The sequence below is a fragment of the Physeter macrocephalus genome, chromosome 7, assembly GCF_002837175.3.
Source record: "Physeter macrocephalus isolate SW-GA chromosome 7, ASM283717v5, whole genome shotgun sequence".
Taxonomy (NCBI): domain Eukaryota; kingdom Metazoa; phylum Chordata; class Mammalia; order Artiodactyla; family Physeteridae; genus Physeter; species Physeter macrocephalus.
The window spans coordinates 132,155,954-132,180,351 of record NC_041220.1 but is presented as its reverse complement, the minus strand read 5'-3'; the positions used below and the strand labels follow the sequence as shown (position 1 = coordinate 132,180,351).

General features: G+C 35.9%; 1 protein-coding gene across 3 annotated transcripts in view; it reads left to right on the top strand.

The window, feature by feature from the left end:
* SCLT1 (sodium channel and clathrin linker 1) overlaps nt 1-24,398 on the top strand; it is a 286,704-nt gene that overhangs the window by 143,206 nt on the left and 119,100 nt on the right. For all 3 annotated transcript variants that reach the window (XM_055086225.1, XM_007112647.4, XM_055086226.1), the window contains exons 12-15: nt 3,756-3,933; nt 6,209-6,307; nt 10,281-10,352; nt 23,987-24,061. In XM_055086225.1, coding sequence (XP_054942200.1) covers nt 3,756-3,933; nt 6,209-6,307; nt 10,281-10,352; nt 23,987-24,061 — 424 coding nt within the window. The remainder of the gene's footprint in view (nt 1-3,755; nt 3,934-6,208; nt 6,308-10,280; nt 10,353-23,986; nt 24,062-24,398) is intronic.

Here is a 24,398-nt window from a genome sequence, read left to right as displayed (position 1 = left end):
CTTTTACATGTAACTGTCCAGTTTCCCAGCACCACTTATTGAAGAGACTGTCTTTTCTCCATTTTATATTCTTGCCTCCTTTGTCATAGATTAGGCGACCATAGGTGCATGGGTTTATCTCTGGGCTTTCTATCCTGTTCCATTGATCTATATTTCTGTTTTTTGCCAGTACCATACTGTTTTGATTACTGTAGCTTTGTATAGCTTTGTGTAGCTTCAGTCTTCAGTATAGCCTGAAGTCAGGGAGGCTGATTCCTCCAGCTCTGTTTTTCTTTCTCAAGATTGCTTTGGCTATTCAGGGTCTTTTGTGTTTCCATACAAATTGTAAAATTTTTTGTTCTAGTTTGATGAAAAAATGCTATTGGTAATTTGATAGGGATTGCATTGAATCTGTATCCTGCAACTTTACCAAATTCATCTATTAGCTCTAGTAGTTTTCTGGTGGCATCTTTAGGATTTTTTATCTACAGTATCATGTCATCTGCAAACAGTGACATTCTTAATTCTTCTTTTCCAATTTGGATTCCTTTTATTTCTTTTTCTTCTCTGATTGCCGTGGCTAGGACTTCCAAAATTGCATTGAATAACAGTGGCGAGAGTGGACATCCTTAGGTGGAAGTTTCTATTTGGCAGTATAGCATATTTGTTAGGAACACTGACTCTGGACCCAAACTGACTGAGTTCCAACTCCAGCTTCACCAGTAACTATATCAATAACCTTGGGCACATTGCTTACCCTTTTTTTTCTTCAGTTTCTCTATCTATAAAATAAATATAATGATTTAATCTACCTCATAATTTATATGATATAATCTCATATCCTACCTCATAGGCTAATGCTATAACCTATTTCATAGCATCATTGAAGATATTGAGGATTATGTTTTCTTTAACATATGTAAAGTACCTAGCACAAAGAATGTTCTTACAAGTGTTTGCTATTATCATTGTTGTTACTGTTATTATAGAGCAGGAACTTGGCCCAATTTTAGTAAGTTGAAAGAAAGGATTCATATAAGGTTTGACTGTAGAGGATATAGAAGTGCTTTATGAGAATAGTAACAGGCGTAATATGTCTTTTATGTTATAAAATTATGGAAACCTTTAAATTATGAAGCTGATGATCTGAATCTACTTTCCTATAACTCCACCCCTAACACCAGTGTGACTTTTCAGAGCCACATGGTTGCTGCGGCTGATGGACTGTTAATTACATGTAAATCCTTTAGTTGCAAGGCTTTTTCTGACATGTGTGGGTGTGAAGCCTGGAGGTGAGTGTCTGAGTGCCTTGACTGAAGATTGGAATTCACAGAGTCCTAAACAAAGCTTGCCCTGTTGAGACACATGGACTCTTGGGAGATGAAGATGGCATAAACCCTTCATGAGTCCTCCTCCTCTGCCTGGCCCCCAAGAGGCCATGGTGAAGGGAATGGGTGAACTGGTGCTAGTAAAGTGCCAGATGTCCTATACCTCTGTAGGAGAGGTAGAGATTGCTTCATCTTCTACCATAGTGCTTTAACCAAAGTAAGATGAAATGAAGAATGTCATATATGTAAATCATTAAAGTATGAGAGGACTGTATTCCATTAAAAAGCAGAGACCTGCAGATTTTGATTAAAGCCTACTAATGTGTTATTTTAGAAAATACCTAAAAGAGTAAATGAACTAGAACAAAGGTATCAAGAAAGGAAAGATGAAGAAGATTTGTTTTCAATTTAAAATAAAGGTGTTAGTGGAGAATATTAACAACTGTAAACAAAAGGAAAGCAGGAATGACAATATTAATATTACATAAGGTAGGGTTTAATGGTAAAAGCAGTAAATAGAATAAAGAGGGACCTTATGTAATGAAAATAAGATCACCATTTTGAAAGAGGTACAACATTAATAAACCTAAATATGGCAAACAATATGACATCTAAATGTGTGATGCAAAAGCTGGGAAATGCAGGGGTGACAATGAAAATACAGTATGTTCATTATGGTTTCTCATGCCATCACTTAGAAAAGAAATGCCTGAAAAAAAACAAAGAAACATATATAATGCAAGGGAAGAACTGTCTTACCAGAACATATCAGAACATGTTATAAAGCCACTATAATCAAGTTAATATGACTTGGGCCTAGACTAGACAAATAGTTCAGTGAATCATGACAATCTATAAGTAAATCATGATATTTGCACATTTTAGGTATAAGGGGTTATTTCAATTCATCAGTTACTAACGGTACTCTTACAACTGGCTATCAATCTGGAAGAAAGTTAAATTGGACTCCTGTCTTATAGCACATTCAGAAGTAAATTCCAGATTGATTAAAAGATTTACAGGTAAAAATATTAAAGGCATAACATTTTTTTGAGGAAATCTAGGAGCTTACATTAACCATCTATGGATAAATGAGATCATCTTTATAAAAACTGAAATCCCAGATGTTGAAAAAAATAGTCAAATTTAACTGTATTCAAGTGAGCATTTTTAGTGTAATAAAGATTTCCTAAATAGAGTCAATAGGCCACAGCAAAAAAGTAGATTTGGGGGCTTCCCTGGTGGCGCAGTGGTTGGGAGTCCGCCTGCCGATGCAGGGGACACAGGTTCGTGCCCTGGTCCGGGAGGATCCCGCGTACCGCAGAGCGGCTGGGCCCGTGGGCCATGGCCGCTGGGCCTGTGCGTCCGGAGCCTGTGCTCCGCAATGGGAGAGGCCACAGCAGTGAGAGGCCCGCGTACCGCAAAAAAAAAAAAAAAAAAAAAAAAAGTAGATTTGGGGAAAAAATATTTGCAGCGTACAGAACAGACTGAGGGTTAAATATCTCAATATTCAAAAAGTTCTTATAAAGGAACAAGCAAAGTTAATAAGCCATCAGGAAAAAGTAGGATAATGCTAATGCAAAGGATATGAGGAGGAAATTGAAAGACAATTCACATGGCTAACAAACTTTTAAAATATGCCTAAACTCTCCAGTAATTAGGGAGATACAAATTAACAGTGAGGAGAAGTTGCATCCGTCAGACTAGGAAAGGAAAGAGCTTCTGGATGTATTGCTTGAGGGGATTTTTACAAGGTGTTATTGAATAAAAAAAGCAAGTGCAGAAAAGGGTATATACTATGATCTTAATTTTTATAACACGAAAAATTGTGTTTAAAAACCTGTGGATTGATGTGTATCTACTGTGTATGTATTTTTATGTATATATGTGTGTGTATATAAAAATCATACCTATGATTTTGTGAACATGGAGAAAAATATTCAAAAATATACATTAGTAAGTTAACATGGGTTACCTGGGTAGAGAGTAGTAAAGGGGAGCCAAGCAAAAAACTAAAAGACAAAAAGACCATATAAATAGAAAGAACTAAAACACAAAAAACCATATAAATAGAAAGAACAACTTATTCTTTAAGGATTTTCTTTATAACATTGTCATGTAACTGTATAAGACAGTATGAGTTAACATAAGTAGGAAAGTGTAGAAAATGTAACATAATCAGAGTCAGAATATCTAGGCTCAGTCTAAGCCCCACTGCTCATTTTTCATATGACTTAATTAAATGTTTAAGCTCTCTGGGTCTGTTTTTTATTCTTTTAAATGGAAATAATGAAACCTACTTTACAGAACTTTTGTGTGAATCAAGTGAGAAGATACATGTGAAAGTAACTGGAATAATGCCTGTCCTGTAATAGATGCTCTGTAAATCTCCTATCTCCCTCCTTTTTAAAAATATTTAACTTTCTTAACATTACTATTAATTTTTAGGTTATGTGTGACAATCCAAGAAGCTACCCAATTAAGAGCAGAAAAAATACATTTGGAAAAACAGACCAGAGACTTACAAGCAAAGTGCTATGAATTAGAAAATGAGAAATATGAAGCTATTGTAAGAGCCAGAAATAGCATGCAACTCCTAGAAGAAGCTAACCTTCAAAAAAATCAGGTAAGAAAACTAGTAACCATGTTTATAAATAATAATAAATAGAATATAAATAAAATAATGAAATACTGAACATTCCCCCATATGACCTGATAGTAAGGGAATCAGTAACTACAGAATTAACACATAAAAATGAAATTGCTCGCCATTAATAGACATACATTCTTGATGTTAAGACTTAACATCATAAAATATGATAAAATGTCAACCCTCTCCTAAAACTTTCATTAGACGTTTTTTATGTCGCCAATCCTTGTGTAACTAATCTTCATCCCCTGTAGTCTTATACTTTAAAAAAAAAAAATCTGTTAAAGTACTTACTGCAGTATGTATACTCTATATTTTAGTCACTTGAATCGGATGAATCTTATTAATCTTTATTTCGCCTTCATTACTTACACAATTACTCTAATAGAGCAGAAGCTTAATTGACAGGAATTAAATTAACTATAAAGATTTATTAACTGGAGCCTTCATGTCACTGCTCTTTTTTTTTCAACCCTCTAATAATTGTGATTACTGTGCTACCACATATCACATCTTTTGTCTTTTACCACTTTCATTTAATGGTATTTAGTTTATAGAAGTCACAAAATAGGTTTGTTTTTAGTGTTGCTGGCTCCCTTACGAAGCAATCATTAAATTATTATTTCATTTAATCAATATTTATTGAACTCCTAGTGTATGCATAGTACTCCACTGGGACGTATGGGGATTACAAAGGAAATACTTTGTTTTATTTATGTTTTCTTTTTTACATGATAGATGGTTTTCCAAGAGAACTATTAAAAACAAAACAAGCTCTAAGTTGCATGTTAAGAAGCTACTAAGAAATAAAAAAGAAATAATTATCCAAATCTAAGCTGTGGGAATGCTAAGGTGCTTTTTATACCTTTCAGATACTATTCCCTTCTGTGATCTTTTCGAATGGATGAAAGGCACAAAATACATAATATGCTTGGGAATTCCTCTAAATGCCTAAGTTAACTAGAAAAATTAAGAGCAGGGCAGAATTGTTTCTCTCTCTCCTCCGAAGTCTATGAGCATTCTTAACATCAGGTCATAAAGATGAATATTTTGTGTGGAACACAATGGACAGAGAAGGTAGTAGTAATAATACTCACTCCTGTCCCTTAAATCTTCTCATCCAAGTCTCAAGTCCACAAATTGGACTTGAACCGTAAATTGCCTGTTTATGGCTACAGTATTAAGTTCCCTCTTGACTTATTGCTTAATTGCCAGAGGGTTCCCACCTTCAGTTGCTTGTTCCAAGAAGTCAAGAAGTTCTCTTAACCAATCATACAAACAGGTATGAAGCACGACCTTACCATAGTTTCTTATGAAACTTCCCTTTTCCCCATTGTCCCATTCTCCATGACAAGATTGTTATATCAAAACAGCTATTACTTCTCCCTAGCTTACCTATTTAAGTAGGAGGAAATTTATTAAACAACTCAAAAGGAATAATCAGTGAGTTAAGAGGAAAACCAATACTAGGGTGTGCTAAAAGCCAAGTATAGAAGGTAAAACAAGGAAAAGAAAGTAATCCATTATCTCAAGTGCTGCTTGACAGATCAATAAGATAATTACGCAAAATTGACTCTCATGGGTTAGCAGTATAGAGATCATGGACTGTGAAAGCCTGATTAGAGTGAACATAACAGAAAGTTTTGGAAATGAACAAGTGCAGACTTTAGAGGAGTTTTGCTCCACAGGGAAGCAAAGAAATGCGATGTGACTGACAACAGAACTAGGCTTATAAGAGTATTTTTTAGGTGAGATGAAAATGATTGGTTGGTTAGAAATTTCATGGAGAGGAAGTAGGTGGTGTCCACAGTGATGGAGGTATGAGGTGACAAGGGACATAATTTGAATAAAACCAAATAATGGAAAGAAAGGGAAATCTAAGAGATTTTTCCAAGAATATAATATTTAGATTTGATTATTTATTTTACATAGGGAATAAAGGAGAAAGAAAATTTAAAAATAATCCTAAATTCCCAGCCGTAGAGATTAGAAGAGTGATGGTACTGGCTGAAACAAATATCAAAGGAAAAGAATAAATTTTTAGTTAGGACAAGGTCAGGTGAGGAGGTTAAGGAAAATAAATATCATTCATGACTTAGGCAAGATCTCAAAGTGGAGATGTCTCAGAAGTTTTGCATAAGAGGTATGCTTTCAAGAAAGTGATTAGTGGATAGGTTTTTACCCATTTATTACATAATCTCTATTAATAATGATGTGACCTATAATAACATCAAATTATTATTTTCTGAAGGCTCTGCTTGAGGAGAAGCAGAAAGAAGAAGATATAGAGAAAATGAAAGAAACAGTTTCTCGGCTTGTGCAAGATGCTGCCATAAGAACCAGGAAGGAAGTAAGGGGGTTTTAATTATATTTAAAATTCAAAATTTTACAGAATTTCACAGCTTAAGAGTAGATACTACCTGAGTTTTTGCTTTGTGGACCTAGCTAATTAATTGTCAGCTGATTGTATCAATTGTGCTAAATTTCAAATAAAAATCATCTCATGATAGTAGCCCCTAACATTAGTGCCAGGGTGAGATAGAGGTAGGGGGTAGGGCAAGTGGGAAGGAGAGAGATTTAGGCTAGGAATATAGTGAAGATTAACACACCTGAAGTATGATGTAAAGAAGAAGGATCAAAAAGAAACTTAGAACATACAAGAAGCAAGAGAAGAAAACCTACTGTTATTTGCAGTATCTTAGAGTATCTTAGGACTGGAGTACCAGAGAAATCTGCTTTAACCTCTTATTTTATTTGTAATGAAGCTGAAACCCATGAGAGGTTATTGGCTCTCGAAATTGTACACTAATTAAAGCCAGAACTTAGACTCACACCTTCTCCTTGCTATACTGAGCCCAGCATTGTTTCAGTCGCATCATGCAGATACCTATTTGATTTGTGAATTGTGTTGTTGTTTGCAATTCCATTATCAAGACTAAATCTTATTTTTTTGTGTTAAAGCAATGAGTTGTTTCTTAGTTTTAACTGCAAGCCTTATGAAAGTTAAAACTGTCTTGGAAATACAAGTTTGCTTTCATATAAAGAGAGAGGGAAGACATACATTTATTTGCCTTTTCCTCTGGTATGGATATGAATTAATTCATAAGTGGTGTGGTAAAGTTAAAAAGTGTAAAGTGAGTTTAGGAGGAAGAAACCACAAAAACCCATTTTAAAGATGAAAAAAACTGAAAAACAGAGTAGTTAACTAACTTGCTAGGGTTCCACCTCTAGGAAGTAGCAGAACGGGGTTGCAGATGAGCTCTACTCTCAATCACTATGAGAAATTGTTTATCGTGAATTTTGTATTTTTTTTATTTTTAGAAATTTTCAAACCCATAAAAAGGAAAGAACTGTATAATGAACACTTATTTACCTCTCACCCAGAAAACTATTAGTGTCTTGCTACACCCATTCCATCTCTCTTTATGTTACATACACACTCTTCCCTTGTGCCAAACATTCAGACATAGGCTGCAGGCCTCATGACACTTCATCTTGTCATCTGTTTCCCCAGAAAAAGGACATTTTGCTGCAAAACCACACCACAATTACCATGTCTTAAAAAAAATCAACATTACTTCAATTCACACTCAAATTTCCCTAAAATATTGTTTATAGCTGTTTGGTCTTTAAAATTCAGGATCTAATCCATGTTTATGCATCATTATATTTAACTACCACGTCTCTGTACTCTCCCTCAATTTAACCCAGTCCCCTGCCTTTCTTTGTATATGACAAAGAATCCTTTGTAGAATCCTTCAGAATATTCCACATTTGGATTCACGTGACTGTTTCGTTTTGATTAGATTCAGGTCATTTCTGGCAGAGTGATATGTATACCTACATCCCACTTCATCACATCAGGAAGCTGTAATGTCAGTTGTACATTGGTGATGCTAAGCTTGACCACATGATTAAGGTGTTAAGACCAGATCTTTCCATTGTATACTTTATAAATAATTGGGGAAGATACTTGAAGACCATGCAGCTATCCTTTTCCACCAAAATCTTTCATCCAGTGGTTTTGTCATCCATTGATAATCCTTGTCTAAAATAAATAAATATATGGGGTAATTAGAAATTCTAATTCTGTCAATCTTTCTATACATTTATTAGCAGTTATTTTTTGGTGAGGGCTGGAGTCCTGCCCCCTTTGTTTGTTATGATGGATTCGTTTTTATTTTTTTATTTCATGATTCATTGCCATCAGTCTTCATTTTTATATTCAATTTGTCTCTCTAGTTTTCCTGGATAAATGATATTTCTCATCTTGTACTTTCCTTGCCTCAGACCTAGAATCAGCCAGCCACTTCTTCAAAAAGCCTTGGTTGTAATTTTTAATTTGATATTTTGTTAGATAGATGAATTAGCAAAAGCAGAAATTCCTGTTTTCATTTTTACTGTAATATTTACATTAATATGCTTTCCTACATATTCATAAAGACTATCTATGAAATTATTAACATAAGTGATTTCAAAATATATATACTGTTATGATCATAAACCCTCATGTTACCTGCATCATTTCTAGATACTAAAAAGAACACTTTTAAAAAACTATGTGAGAGACAGACAGACATGATTGGGCTTATAAGAACCAAAATTATTTTATTCTAGGAACCTTCATTACTTAGTTTCAGCCTGAATATTCTTTATCTATAATGGGGATAATAACTACTTCATCATGTTGTTGTGAAAATTAATGAGATAATAACACATAAAGCACTCTGAACAGTTCATAACACATTAAATCTCAATAAATGCTAACTATGATTGTCACTGACCTGTAAATAGGGTGGGTTGATTTTTAATATAATTTTTCATAGGAAAAGCTACATCAAATTATAACCTAAAATGGAACGGAAACGGACCCACATATAATATGCTCGGCAGGCCTTCCAAAAGATGACTCTAGTTTAATTAACTAAAGTATATAACAGTGTTGTAAATGTTCTAAAGAAGGTTTACATCATGTTTGAGAAATAATCCATTTTATAAGATGCTAGAAAATTTCCAAAAACCTTTGGGTCATAAATGTGTACTGATGATATATCATCAGGATCAATATTCTTCATGGTCTTTTTAAAAACATGAGTAGGGACTTCCCCGGTGGTGCAGTGGTTAGGAATCTGCCTGCCAATTCCAGGGACATGGGTTCGAGCCCTGGTCCGGGAAGATCCCACATGCTACGGAGCAACTAAGTCCGTGTGCCACAACTACTGAGCCTGCGCTCTAGAGCCCACAAGCCACAACTACTGAAGCCCACACGCTTAGAGCCTGTGCTCCGCAACAAGAGAAGCCACCACAATGAGAAGCCCACACACTGCAGCGAAGAGTAGCCCCCGCTCACCACAACTAGAGAAAGCCTGCACACAGCAACAGAGACCCAACACAGCCAAAAATAAATAAATTTATTAAAAACATGAGTAGATATTAGAAAAAAATATTGTCTTAGGAGCCACCCTGAGGAGATGTGACTAATTCTTGAAAATACTCTGTACACATAAATTCTACTATTTCTGAAGATATTTAACTGCTAATTAAAATAAGTGTTTTTCTTATAAAGTAATGTGGTACTGAAATATGTGTACTATAAAAATAGTCTTCTGTTTATAAAACAAAAGTGTCTTAAAAGTTATTAATTACATTTTTAGTGTATATTTCAGTTTTTCTGACTTGCTCTGTGGTAGCAGATCTCAAAGTATTGTTCAGGTGGTCTGCAAAATCATACCTACTTTCATAATTATAGTAAAACAGTTTGCTTTTTTAACAGTCATTCTCTCATGACTCTGTAGGGTTGTCTTCCAGAAGTTGATGGTATGCAACAACACAACAGCTTGAACCTGGAAATAGATATGAGAGTCTAGCTATCTTCTATTAAGCCATAGACATTAAGGAAATTTGCAAAAATGTAAACTAATACCACTCTTCTAAAAATTTTTTAATTCTGGGGAAATAACACATATTTTCACAAAAGTGTATTTTTTATGTTAACCTGTAATGACTTTAGTTATTATTTATAAAGGGCTTAATAAGTAAATATTTTGAAATTTTCTGTTTTCATTTCTAATATGGTAAATTTTAATTGAAAGAGAACCCATTATAAAGACCAAAAATTTGACAAACACTTTAGGAGACATCATCCTGTTCACTTACTTCCACTGTTATGATAAATTCTTGACTCTTTAATACATCATGTGCTTATCCTTTATGCCCTAATAGTTATCATTTTTTTAATCAAAATTATTATTCTAAATGTTTTTATTGGATGTTAATTATTTTTACTGTAGACCTAAATAATTCATAGATATCTTAATTTACAGGTTGCAAACACAAGAAAACAATATAATGTACAGATTTCTCGACTAACAGAAGAACTTTCAGCCCTTCAAATGGTATGTTAGAAGACTATACTGCTATTTTCTTCTGAATATTGTTTACTTTAAAGGCCAGGATACATTTTTTTTAACATCTTTATTAGAGTTTAATTGCTTTACAATGTTGTGTTAGTTTCTGCTGTATAACAAAGTGAATCAGCTAGATATACATATATCCCCATATCCCCTCCCTGTTGCGTCTCCCTCCAACCCTCCCTATCCCACCCCTCTAGGTGGTCACAAACCACCTAGCTGATCTCCCTGTGCTATGCAGCTGCTTCCCACTAGCTATCTGTTTTACATGTGGTAGTGTATATAAGTCCATGCCACTCTCTCACTTCGTGCCAGCTTACCCTTTCCCCTCACCATGTCAAGTCCATTCTCTATGTCTGCCTCTTTATTCCTGTCCCGCCCCTAGGTTCTTCAGAACCATTTTTTTTTTTTTAGATTCCATATATATGTGTTAGCATACGGTATTTGTTTTTCTCTTTCTGACTTACCTCACTCTGTATGACAGTCTCTAGGTCCATCCACCTCACTACAAATAACTCAATTTTGTTCCTTTTTATGGCTAAGTAATATTCCATTGTATATATGTGCCACATCTTCTTTACAGGATACATATTACTGCACAATCATTTATTCAGAAGATACTTATTAAACCAGGAATTGTAATAGATACTAGGAAAAGAATAAAAACCAAAGGTAAACGTGTTATCTGCAGTCTTGGAACTTATGGTCTAGTAAGAAAGATGGGTGGCATTTATCACGTTTTACTATGATTACCTTTTTGGGACAAAGAATGCACAGGGTGCTGTTGAAGCATCCATCTGTAGCTGATACCATATGCTGAGTTCATCTGAGAGACCAGGAAGAAAGAAAAAGTATACATGATGGTGGGAAAAGAACAACAGTCTTTCTAAAAGAAATGAGTACTCAAGGATGAGTAGGCAGAGAAGGGAGAGGAAAGAGTGCTTGTGTGACTAGAGGTGGAATTAAATATATAAATTTAACTTGAAGATCTGATGAAATGGAATTTAATAACCTTGCTCACAGGGGGATAAAAGTACAAGAATTTCCAGAGATTGGGAAGATATTTTCAACTTTGCAAACTCTCATCTTTCCTGAATTTCCATATCACTTTTAATCTTTCATACAAAATTTAGCAATGAATTATGTCTTGTAATAAATATTATACATTGTATTACACCTCTCTTTCTCTGTCTCCTTGTCTTCCTTCTCAGTCCCTCCCTCCCCCTCTGTCTTTCTTCATGAAAATCTTATCTTTCCAAGTAGATTGTAAGCACTTCAAGGTAGAAGAGTCTTTCTTATGTTTTCCTTTATTTTCCCCATTGCCTAATACACTATTTTGCACAATATGTTTTCAATAAATCCTTATTGACTGATTGATATTTAAACACCTCTGAAAGAATGATCACATCTTTTCCACATTCTACAAACCAGCGTACATGCTGAGACCTTAGTTATTGTATGTGGGTCCTGAGAGTTTTAGAACAAGAAACAGTGTTACTTTTTGGTTGTTTAATGTCATTTGTTCTAACACTATAGGAACATTAAGTAAAATTAATGGGATGCAGTGTGGCCAATTAGTCATGTCTAATTGTTTGTTGTTTTTCAGTTTTCAGTTTTACTTCCTCTTCTGTCACCTTGCTATTTTGCTTGTTTTGTTTGTTTGCTTACATGGACTGATTTAACTATCAAAAGTTGTACAACTTTGAAGAAGAGGGGTTTTACCCCAGTCTAGGATTATTTAATAAATTATAAATGCTGGAGGGACAAGAACATTATTTATTTCTATTTAGGAATGTGTACTAGGCAAGACCTGCAGGGATTTTAAAAATAACTCTTAGCTGTGTAACAACCAGAGCTATGTAAATTCACTTTAGAGTAAAAAGAAGACATAATTTCAGATTATTACAGAACGTGCTTCTTAGGATTTATAGTAAAACATTTGTAACTCATAGCTCAGTGGGTTTTTCTAAAGATATTAAATATTATCTGAGGTCATGTTGGTTTGGTGAAAAAAGCTGTACTAATTGAAGTGATTGAAATATTAAGCATTTAGAGGTATATTTGAAGAAAGACATGTTCAGCTACTTTAAAAAGCAGATTTTCTCAGGAAACTCGGACTAAAGTTTGAGATATAATAACCTAATGTCGACTATTGATTTCTATTCTTCATTACCAATTTTACCACCTATGCACTAAACATGAAGTCAGGGAGGGAAGTTAAGCATACTTTAGCTAACCCAAGCTAAGTTATACTTGCAGGAAGGATAAAGTCTTGTATTTTAGGTTAATGTGTAGATTTTTTGGATAGGTTTAAGAAAAGGCCAGAGGCAGTCTGTCTCAAGCCACATATCTCACTTTGGAGAGCAACATATGCAGCATATGTTTCTCTTCAAATACTCAAGGTTTTACTTCTGCCAAATAGCAGAGGTTTTTTGCTAATCTATAGCAAATTAGGGAGAGGATTGGTTATAAATGCCCAAATTTATACATGTAAAATGAAACATTCATTATGATCTTTTTTTTGATATATGAATTTTTTAGAAGTCTAATTTCAAATTCCCAAATACATGGGTATTTAGACTCCTTTTTATTACTAATTTCTAATCTGGTTAAATAGAGACCACAGATCATGGTCTGTATGATATTGATTCTTAATATTTGTTGAGACTTTCTTTATGGTACACTATGAGGGTATGGTTTTGGAAGCACTCCATGAGTTCTTGAAAAAATTTCTAGTATCATTTGGTCATTTCTTGTCCAAAAGATAGGAATATTGGTGGTGATTAATATCTGAAAAGCTTTTAATAGTAATTTTAAATGTTTGCTTTAGTATTTAGTGTATTTCTGATAGAATTCTTATATTTCTCCTTAAAGGTTTCTACTTTTCTGTCTCATTTTAACTTTGTTATCTCAGGTTAAGTAAATATTCAACCATTGTCGTTTAGCAGTTAAATGGTGGATTAGATAAAGAGAGATGCATAACACATTTATAACATATCTTTCTTTATATGCTACTCACCAGACCCAGAAGTGTGATCTAACCTTATTATTAATATCTACATTAAAAATCATTTGGGAATCATATCATAGATGCAGAAAAAGCATTTGACAAAATACAGCACCCATTCATGATTTTAAAAAATGTCTCAGTAAACTAGGAACAAAAGGAAACTTCCTCAATTTTGTAAAGAATATCTATAAAAAACCTACAGCTGTGAAACTGAAAGCTTTCCCACTAAGATCAGGAACAAGGCAAGGGTGTCCCCTCTCACAGCTGCTTTTCAAGATCATACTGGAAGTACTAGCTAATGCAGTTTGATCCCCCCCAAAAAGAAATAAAACGTATGCAGGTTGGGAAAGAAGAATTTGTTTTCAGATAACATGATTGTCTATGTAAAAAGTCCAAAAGAATAAAAAATAAAAAACCCTGGAACAAAGAAATGATTATAACAAGGTTGTAGGATACAAGGTTAATATACGAAAGTCAATTGCTTTCCTATATACCAGCAATAAACAAGTGGAATTTGAAATTAAAAACACAGTGTCATTTACACATTGTCATTTGCATTAGCACCCCCAAAATTAAATAGGTGTAAATCTAACCAAATATATATGAGGAAAACTACAAAACTCTAATGAAAAACAGCAAAGAAGAACTAAATAAATGAGGATAGCCCATGTTCATGGATAAAAAAGACTCAGTATTGTCAAGATGTCATTTCTTCCCAACTTGATCTATAGATTTAGTGCAATTCCAATTGAAATCCCACCAGGTTATTTTGTGGATATTGGCAAACTGATTCTAAAGTTTGAATGGAGAGGCAAAAGACCTAGAATAGTCAATACAACATTGAAGAAGAAGAACAAAGTCGGAGGACTGACACTGTACCGCACTTCAAGACTTACTTGAAACCTACAGTAACCAAGACAGGATGATATCAGTGAAACCACAGATAAATAGATCAATGGAACAGAACCCAGAAATAGACCCACATGAATACAGTTAGCTGATCTTTGACAAAGGAGCAGAGGTAATACAATGGAGCAAAGATACTCTTTTTTTAACAAATGGTGCTAGAACAATTAGGTATTCACATGAATGAATCTGGATACAGACCTTACCTAAAAATTAATTCAAAATGGGTCACAGACCTAAATGTAAAATGCAAAACTTTAAAACTCCTACAAGATAACATAGGAGAAAAATCTAGATAATCTTGGGTTTGGCAATGAGCTTTTAGATACAACACCAAAGGTATGATCCATGAAAGAAACAACTGGTAAGTTGGACTTCATTAAAATTAAATTTTTCTGCTCTGTGAAAGACACTATCAAGAAAATCAAAATTGAAATCATATATTGGGAGAAAATATTTACCAAAAAAACCCATATCTAATAAAGGACTATTACCCAAAATATACAAAGAATCCTTAAAACTCAACAGTAAGAAAACAAACAACTTGATTTAAAAAATTGAGCCAAAGACCTTAACAGACACCTCACCAAAGAAGATTTACAGGTGAAAAATAAGTAAATGAAAAGATACTCCCAATCCTATGTCAAAATGCAAATTAAAACAATGAGATACCACTCATTACACCAAATAAGTGCCAGGTATACCTATTACAATGGCCAAAATCCAGAACACTGACACCACCATATGCTGACAAAGAGCAGTAGGAGCTCTCATTCATTGCTGCTAAGAATGCAAAATGGTACAGCCACTTTTGAAGGGAGTTTGCTGTTGTCTTACAAAAGTAAATATACTTTTACCATAGGATCCAACAATTGCATTCCTCTGTATTCACCCAAAGGAGATGAAAACTTATGTTCACAAAAAACCCTGCACATGGATGTTTATATTATAGCAGCCTTTGTCATAATTGCCAAAACTTGGAAGCAACCAAGATGTCCTTCAGTTGGTGATGGGTAAATAAACTGGCACATCCAAACAATAGAATATTATTCAGCACTTAAAAGAAATGAGCTACGTCACCATGAGAAGACATGGAGGAAACTTAAGTGCATATCACTAAATTAAAGAAGCCAGTCAGAAAAGGTTACATAATATATGATTCCAGCTATATGACATTCTGGAAAAGGCAAACTATGGAGACAGTAAAAAGATTGATGGTTACAAGGGCTTAAGGAGGAGAGAGAGAGAGATGAATAAGTATAGGCAAAGCAGAAAATTTTTAGGACAGTGAAACTACTTTATATGATACTATAATGGTGGATATATGTCCTTATAAATTTGTCCAAACCCATAAAATGTACAACACCAAGAGTGAACTCTAATGTAAACTATTGCCTCTAGGTGTACCACTCCATCGTGGGATGTTGATAATGGGGAAGGCAATGTATGTATGGGGGCAGGAAGTGTAGAAGTCTGTAACTTCCCCTCAATTTTGCTGTGAACCTAAACTGCTCTTAAAAAATAGTCTATTAAAAAATTACATGAGGTGAGTTATGAACATAGGAGAAATCCCAAATTTCACGCCAGAAAATTACCTTTTCATAGATTAGCAACTTATTGTATGAACATATATAGAACATTAAAGTTACATTTCTTGGGGGGACCTTCAAGATGGTGGAGGAGTAAGACGTGGAGATCACCTTCCTCCCCACAAATACATCAAAAATACATCTACATGTGGAACAATTCCTACAGAACACCTACTGAACCCTGGCAGAAGACCTCAGACTTCCCAAAAAGCAAGAAACTCCCAATGTACCTAGGTAGGGCAAAAAAAGAAGAAAAAACAGTCAAAAGAATAGAGATGGTACCTGCACCTCTGGGAGGGAGCTGTGAAGGAGGAAAAGTTTCCACACACTAGAAGCCCCTTTGCGGGCGGAGACTGCAGATATCGGAGGGGGCAGCTTCGGAGCCGCAGGGGAGAGCGCAGCAACAGGGATGCAGAGGACAAAGCTGACAGATTCCCACACAGAGGATCAGTGCCGACCAGCACTGACCAGCCCGAGAGGCTTGTCTGCTCACCTTCCAGGGCGGGTGGAGGCTGGGAGCTGAGGCTCGGGCTTCAGAGGTCAGATCCCAGGGAGAGGACTGGGGTTGGCTGCATGAACACAGCCTGAAGGGGGCTAGTGCATCACAGCTAGCCAGGAGGGAGTCCAGGAAAATGTCTGGACGTTCCTAAGAGGCAAGAGACCATTGTTTCGAGGTGCGCCGGGAGAGGGGCTTCAGATCACTGCCTAAATGAGCTCCAGAGATGGGCGTGAGCCGCGGCTATCAGTGCAGACACCAGAGACAGGCATGAGATGCTAAGGCTGCTACTGCAGCCACCAAGAATCCTGTGTGCAAGCACAGGTCACTATCCACAACTCCCCTCCCAGGAGCCTGTGCAGCCCACCACAGCCAGGGTCCCATGATCCAGGGACAACTTCCCCGGGAGAACGCACAGCGTGCCTCAGGCTGCTGCAACGTCACGCCGGCCTCTACCACCACAGGCTCACCCCACATTCTGTATCCCTCCCTCCTCCTGGCCTGAGTGAGTCAGAGCCCCCTAATCAGCTGCTACTTTAACCCCATCCTGTCTGGGTGAAAAACAGACGTCAGAGGGCGACCTACATGCAGAGGTGGAGCCAGACCCAAACCTGAACCCCAGGAGCTGTGCGAACAAAGAAGAGAAAGGGAACTTTCTCCCAGCAGCCTCAGGAGCAGCAGATTAAATCTCCACAATCAACTTGACATACCTGCATCTGTGGAATACCTGAAGAGACAACAAATCATCCCAAAATTGAGGTGGTGGACTTCGGGAGCAACTGTAGACTTGGGGTTTGCTTTCTGCATCTAATTTGTCTCTGGTTTTATATTTATCTTAGTTTAGCATTTAGAGCTTATTTTCATTGCTAGATTTGTTTATTGATTTGGTTGCTCTCTTCCTTTTATATATGTGTGTGTGTGTGTATTTTCCTTTTTCTTTCTGTGAATGTGTAGGTGCATGCTTCTTTGTGTGATGTTTTTGCTGTACAGCTTTGCTTTTACCATTTGTCCTAGAGTTCTGTCTGTCCGCTTTTTTTTTTAGTATAGTTTCAGCACTTGTTATCATTGGTGGATTTGTTTTTTGAATTGGTTGCTCTCTTCTTTCTTCTTTTATTACTTTTTTTTGTTGTAAAAAATATTTTCCTTATTTTTTATTTTAATAACTTTATTTTATTTTATTTTTTTCTTCCTTTCATTCTCCCTTTTCTTCTGATCTGTGTAGCTGACAGGGTCTTGGTGCTCAGGCCGGGTGTCAGGCCTGAGCCTCTGACACGGGAGAGCTGAGTTCAGGACATTGGACCACCAGAGACCTCCCGGCCCCATGTGATATAAAATGGCGAAAGCTCTCCCAGAGATCTCCACCTCAACACAAAGACCCAGCTCCACTCAACGACCAGCAAGCTACAGTGCTAGACACCCTATGCCAAAAAATTAGCAAGAGAGGAACACAACCCCACGCATTAGCAGGGAGGCTGCCTAAAATCATAAGTTCACAGAAACCCCAAAACACACCAACAGACATGGTCCTGCCCACCAGAAAGACAAGATCCAGCCTCATCCACCAGAACACAGGCACCAGTCCCCTCCACCAGAAAGCCTACACAAGCCACAGAACCAACCTTACCCAGTGGGAGCAGACACCAAAAACAACGGGAAGTACAAACCTGCAGCCTGTGAAAAGGAGACCCCAAACACAGTAAGTTAAGCAAGATGAGAAGAGAGAGAAATTCACAGCAGATGATGGAGCAACATAAAAATCCACCAGACCAAACAAATGCAGAGGAAATAGGCAGTCTACCTGAAAAATAATTCAGAGTAATGATAGTAAGGATGATCTAAAATCTTCAAAATAGAAAGGAGAAAATACAAGAAATGTTTAACAAGGACCTAGAAGAACTAAAGAGCAAACAGACAATGAGGAACAACACAATAAATGAAATTAAAAATTCTCTAGAAGGAATCAATAGCACAATAATTGAGGCAGAAGAACGGATAAGTGACTTGAAACATAAAAGAGTGGAAATAACTACAGCAGAACAAAATAAAGAAAAAAGAATGAAAAGAATTGAGGACAGTATCACAGACATCTTGGAAAACAGTAAACACACGAACATTCAAATTATAGGGATCCCAGAAGAAGAAGAAAAAAAGAAGAAAGAAAATATTTGAAGAGATTATAGTTGAAAGCTTTCCTAATTTGGTAAAGGAAATAGTCAATCAAGTCCAGGAAGCACGGAGTTCCATACAGGATAAATCCAAGGAGAAACACGCCAAGACACATATTAATCAAACTATCAAAAATTAAATACAAAGAAAAACTACTAAAAGAAACAAGGGGAAATCAACAAATAACATACAAGGGAATCTCCATAAGGTTAACAGTTGATCTTTCAGCTGAAACTCTGCAAGCCAGAAGGGAGTGGCAGGACATATTTAAAGTAATGAGGGCTTCCCTGGTGGCGCAGTGGTTGAGAGTCTGCCTGCCGATGCAGGGGACATGGGTTTGTGCCCCGGTCCGGGAATATCCCACATGCTGCGGAGCGGCTGGGCCCGTGAGCCATGGCTGCTGAGCCTGCGCATCCGGAGCCTGTGCTCCACAACGGGAGAGGCCACAACCGTGAGAGGCCTGCGTACCGCAAAAAAATAAATAAATAAATAAATAAAGTAATGAAAGGGAAAAACCTACAACCAAGATTACTCTACCCAGCAAGGATCTAATTCAGATTTGACCTAGAAATTAAAACCTTTACAGACAAGCAAAAGTTAAGAGTTCAGCACCACCAAAACAGCTTTACAACAAATGCTAAAGGAACTCTCTAGGCAGGAAAAACAAGACAAGGAAAAGACCTACAATAACAAACTCAAAACAATTAAGAAAATGGTAATGAGAACATACATATCGAGGACTACCTTAAATGTAAATGGATTAAATGCTCCAATCAAGACACAGACTGCCTGAATGGATACTAAAACAAGACATGTATATATGCTGTCTACAAGACACCCACTTCAGACGTAGGGACACATACAGACTTAAAGTGAGGGGATGGAAAAAGATATTCCATGCAACTGGAAATCAAAAGAAAGTTGGAGTAGCAATTCTCATATCAGACAAAATAGACTTTAAAATAAAGACTATTACAAGAGACAAAGACAGACGGTACGTAATGATCAAGGGATCAATCCAAGAAGAAGAAATAAGAATTGTAAATATTCATGTACCCAAACATAGGAGCACCTCAATACATAAGGCAAATGCTAACAGCCATAAAAGGTGAATGGACAGTAACACAATAATAGAAGGGTACTTTAACACCCCACTTTCACCAATGGATAGATCATCCAAAATGAAAATAAAGAAACACAAGCTTTAAATGATACATTAAGCAAGATGGACTTAATTGATATTTACAGGACATTCCTTCCAAAAACAACAAAATACACTTTCTTAGGTGGTCATGGAACATTCTCCAGGATAGAACATATCTTGGGTCACAAATCAAGCCTTGCTAAATTTAAGAAAATTGAAATCATATCAAGTATATCATCAGACCACAACACTATGAGACTAGATATCAATTACAGGAAAAAATCTTTAAAAAAATACAAACACGTGGAGGCTAAACAATATGCTACTAAATACCCAAGAGATCAATGAAAAAATCAAAGAGGAAATGAAAAAATACCTAGAAACAAATGACAATGAAAACATGATGATCCAAAACCTATGGGATGCAACAAAAGCACAAAAGCAGTTCTAAGAGGGAAGTTTATAGCGATACAATCCTACCTCAACAAACAAGACACATCTCAAGTAAAAAACCTAACCTTACACCTAAAGCATTTAGAGAAAGAAGAACAAAAAAACCCCCAAAGTTAGCAGAAGGAAAGAAATCATAAAGATCAGATCCAAAATAAATGAAAAGGAAATGAAGGAAACGATAGCAAAGATCAATAAAACTAAAAACTGGTTCTTTGAGAAGATAAAAATAATTAATAAACCATTAGCAATACTCATCAAGAAAAAAAGGGAGAAGACTCAAATCAATAGAATTAGAAATGAAAAAGGAGAAGTAACAGCTGACACTAGAAATACAAAGGATCATGAGAGATTACTACAAGCAACTATATGCCAATAAAATGGACAACCTGGAGGAAATGGACAAAGGCTTAGAAAAACACAGCCTTCCGAGACTAAACCAGGAAGAAAGAGCAAATATAAACAGACCAATCACAAGCACTGAAATTGAGACTGTGATTAAAAATCTTCCAACAAACAAAAGCCCAGGACCAGATGGCTTCACAGGCGAATTCTGTCAAACATTTAGAGAAGAGCTAACACCTATCCTTCTCAAACTCTTCCAAAATTTCGCAGAGGGAGGAACATTCCCAAACTCATTCTACGAGGCCACCATCACCCAAAACCAGACAAAGTTGTCACACAGAGGGAAAACCACAGGCCAATATCACTGATGAACATGGATGCAAAAATCCTCAACAAAATATTAGCAAACAGAATCCAACAGCACATTAAAAGGATCATACACCATGATCAAGTGAGGTTTATCCCAGGAATGCAAGGATTCTTCAATATACACAAATCAATCAATGTGTTACACCATATTAACAAATTGAATGAGAAAAACCTTATCATCATCTCAATAGATTCAGAAAAAGCTTTTGGCAGAATTCAACATCCATTTATGTTAAGAATCAACATTGTGAAAATGACTCTACTACCCCAAGCAATCTACAGATTGAATGCAATCCCTGTCAAAGGGCATAGAGGGAACTTACCTCAACATAATAAAGGCCATATATGACAAACCCACAGCCAACATTGTTCTCAGTGCTGAAAAACTGAAAGCATTTCCACTAACATCAGCAACAAGACAGGGTTGCCCATTCTCACCACTGTTATTCAAGATAGTTTTGGAAGTTTTAGCCACAGCAATCAGAGAAGAAAAGTAAATAAAAGGAATCCTAATTGGAAAAGAAGAAGTAAAGCTGTCACTTTTTGCAGATGACATGATGCCATACACAAGACCCCGAATAGCCAAAGCAATCTTGAGAAAGGAAAATGGAGCTGGAGGACTTAGGCTTCCTGACTTCAGACTAGAGTACAAAGCTACAGTAATGAAGACAGTATGGTACTGGCACAAAAACAGAAGTATAGCTCAATGGAACTGGGTTGAATGCCCAGAGATAAACCCACGTACATATGATCTCCTTATCTTTGATAAAGATGATATACAGTGGAGAAAAGACAGCCTCTTCAATAAGTGGTTCTGGGAAAACTGGACAGCTACATGTAAAAGAATGAAGCTACAACACTCCCTAACACCATACACAAAAATAAACTCAAAATCCATTAAAGACCTAAATGTAAGGACAGACACTGTAAAACTCTTAGAGGAAAACAGGCAGAACACTCTATGACATAGATCACAGCAAGATCCTTTTTGACCCACCTCCTAGAGGAATGGAAATAAAAACAAAAATAAACAAATGGGACCTAATGAAACTTAAAAGCTTTTGCACAGCAAAGGAAACCATAAACAAGACCAAAAGACAATCCTGAGAATGGGAGAAAATATTTGCAAATGAAGCAGCTGACAAATGATTAATCTCCAAAATATACAAGCAGCTCATGCACCTCAATATCAAAAAACAAACAACCCAATCCAAAAATGAGCAGAAGACCTAAATAGACATTTCTCCAAAGATGTACAGCTTGCCAACAAGTACATAAAAGGATGCTCAACATCACTCATCATTAGAGAAATGCAAATCAAAACTACAATGAGGTATCACCTCAGACCAGTCAGAATGGCCATCATCAAAAAATCTAGAAATAATAAACACTGGAGAGGGTGTGGAGAAAAGGGAACACTCTTGCACTGTTGGGGGGAATGTAAATTGATACAGCCACTATGGAGAACAGTATGGAGTTTCCATAAAAAACTAAAAATAGAATTACCATATGACCCAGCAATCCCACTACTGGGCACATACCCTGAGGAAACCATAATTCAAAAATAATCATGTAGCACAATGTTCATTGCAGCACTGTATACAATAGCCAAGACATGGAAGCAACCCAAGTGTCCATTGACAGATGAATGGATAATGAAGATGTGGCACATATATACAATGGAATGTTACTCAGCCATAAAAAGAAACAAAATTGAGTTATTTGTAGTGAGGTGAATGAACTTAGAGACTGTCATACAGAGTGAAGTAAGTCAGAAAGAGAAAAATTAATACCATATGCTAACACATATATATGGAATCTAAAAAATAAAAGAAACATGGTTCTGAAGAACCTAGGGTCAGGACAGGAATAAAGATGCAGCCATAGAAAATGGATGTGAGGACACGGGGAAGGGGAAGGGTAAGCTGGGATGAAGTGAGAGAGCTGCATGAATATGTATACACTACCAAATGTAAAATAGATAGCTACTGGGAAGCAGCCGCATAGCACGGGGAGATCAGCTTGGTGCTTTGTGTCCACCTAGAGGGGTGGGATAGGGAGGGTGGGAGGGAAATGCAAGAGGGAGGACATATGGGGATATATGTATATGTATAGCTGATTCACCTTGTTATACAGCAGAAACTAACACACCCCTATAAAGCAATTACACTCCAATAAAGATGTTAAAAAATATAGTCACATATCTTATACACTAACAGTTCTCTCTTAATAAAAGATAAATTTAGATTAATAATCTTATTTACAACATAGGTTTAAAGATCTTCATTATAATCAGAGTTCATTAATTTGGGGTCATAATTTAGAAGCTTATTTTGAACTTTAAAAACATGTTGTATAGTATTTCTGTAAAATAAAGTTATGATAAAGATAATTGAATATTAGCAGTGTACTCTCAGCAAAGCAGGTTCATCCAGCGTGTAATAAGAAAATAACCACACCCATAAAATAGAGAAAAATAAATAGAGAAAAACAAATAGCTGTGAAGAGCCAGTCGTTATAATGATTGTTCTTAGTTTTAGTCTCATTTGCAAAATTTTAAATTTTATTGTGTATTGATAGGCTTGTTTGAGTTTACTGATTAAAACCTTTCGAGTCAGAAATGTTTTATGTTCATGTTAATGAAACATTTTTACTATGTCCACTGGCTGCTTATAAGTTTTGCATAAGAAAATTAACTGTTCTAGAATTCATATACCCATGCATCTTTTAGGCCATAGGTTATCCTATTGGGTTGTGTCACTGTCTAGTTCTATGTTACCTTTTAAAATATGTGGTAAGAGTATATGAAAAGGAAAACTGTAATGTGAGAAAGGGTCTCATTTATTTTTTTCTCCCCAGAATCCCTCAACCTCTCTTTTCCATCTAGTATGTTTACTTAGAACTCCTTGGCATTCTATGCCAGAGGTGATCTCTGAAATCCTGAGATGGGTAGTTCTTTGAAGATTTGAGTTTTTCGTTTTTGGTTTTTTTTTTTTCCTAATAATCAGTATGGTCCTGCTATACAAATAGGGTAATTAAGTGTGGTATTCTTATTATGAACATATCATTTTCCTTTTCTATTTTTCCCCATTTTTCTTAAGGTTTTACAAATATATTTATTTACAACATGATTTGAATTTATAGGAGTGTGCTGAAAAACAAGGCCAAATTGAACGAGCCATTAGGGAGAAAAAAGCAGTGGAAGAAGAACTAGAAAAGGTAAAGAGAAAAAGGAAAAAATAACTACCTAAAACCCAACTGCAAGTATTCAACATTACTGTCTGCTTTCATCATACTATCTACTAGCAACCCCTATATTATAAGTATTCTCCTGGTGAGTGCTTTTATTCGCTTGGAATATTTTCAGAATCTGCATTTAAGTACTGGTATTGCCTGTATACATTTCTTAACAAGAGTGGCCACATTATTTGAACTTTTTACTTAAAGGTATAAATTTTACAGAGTAACTGTATTCCTTGCTTAGACCTCATCCCAATATTAAATTTTATTTTGTCTTTCTTCTCTTTTTAAATTTTCTGCCAACTCTTATTGGGTG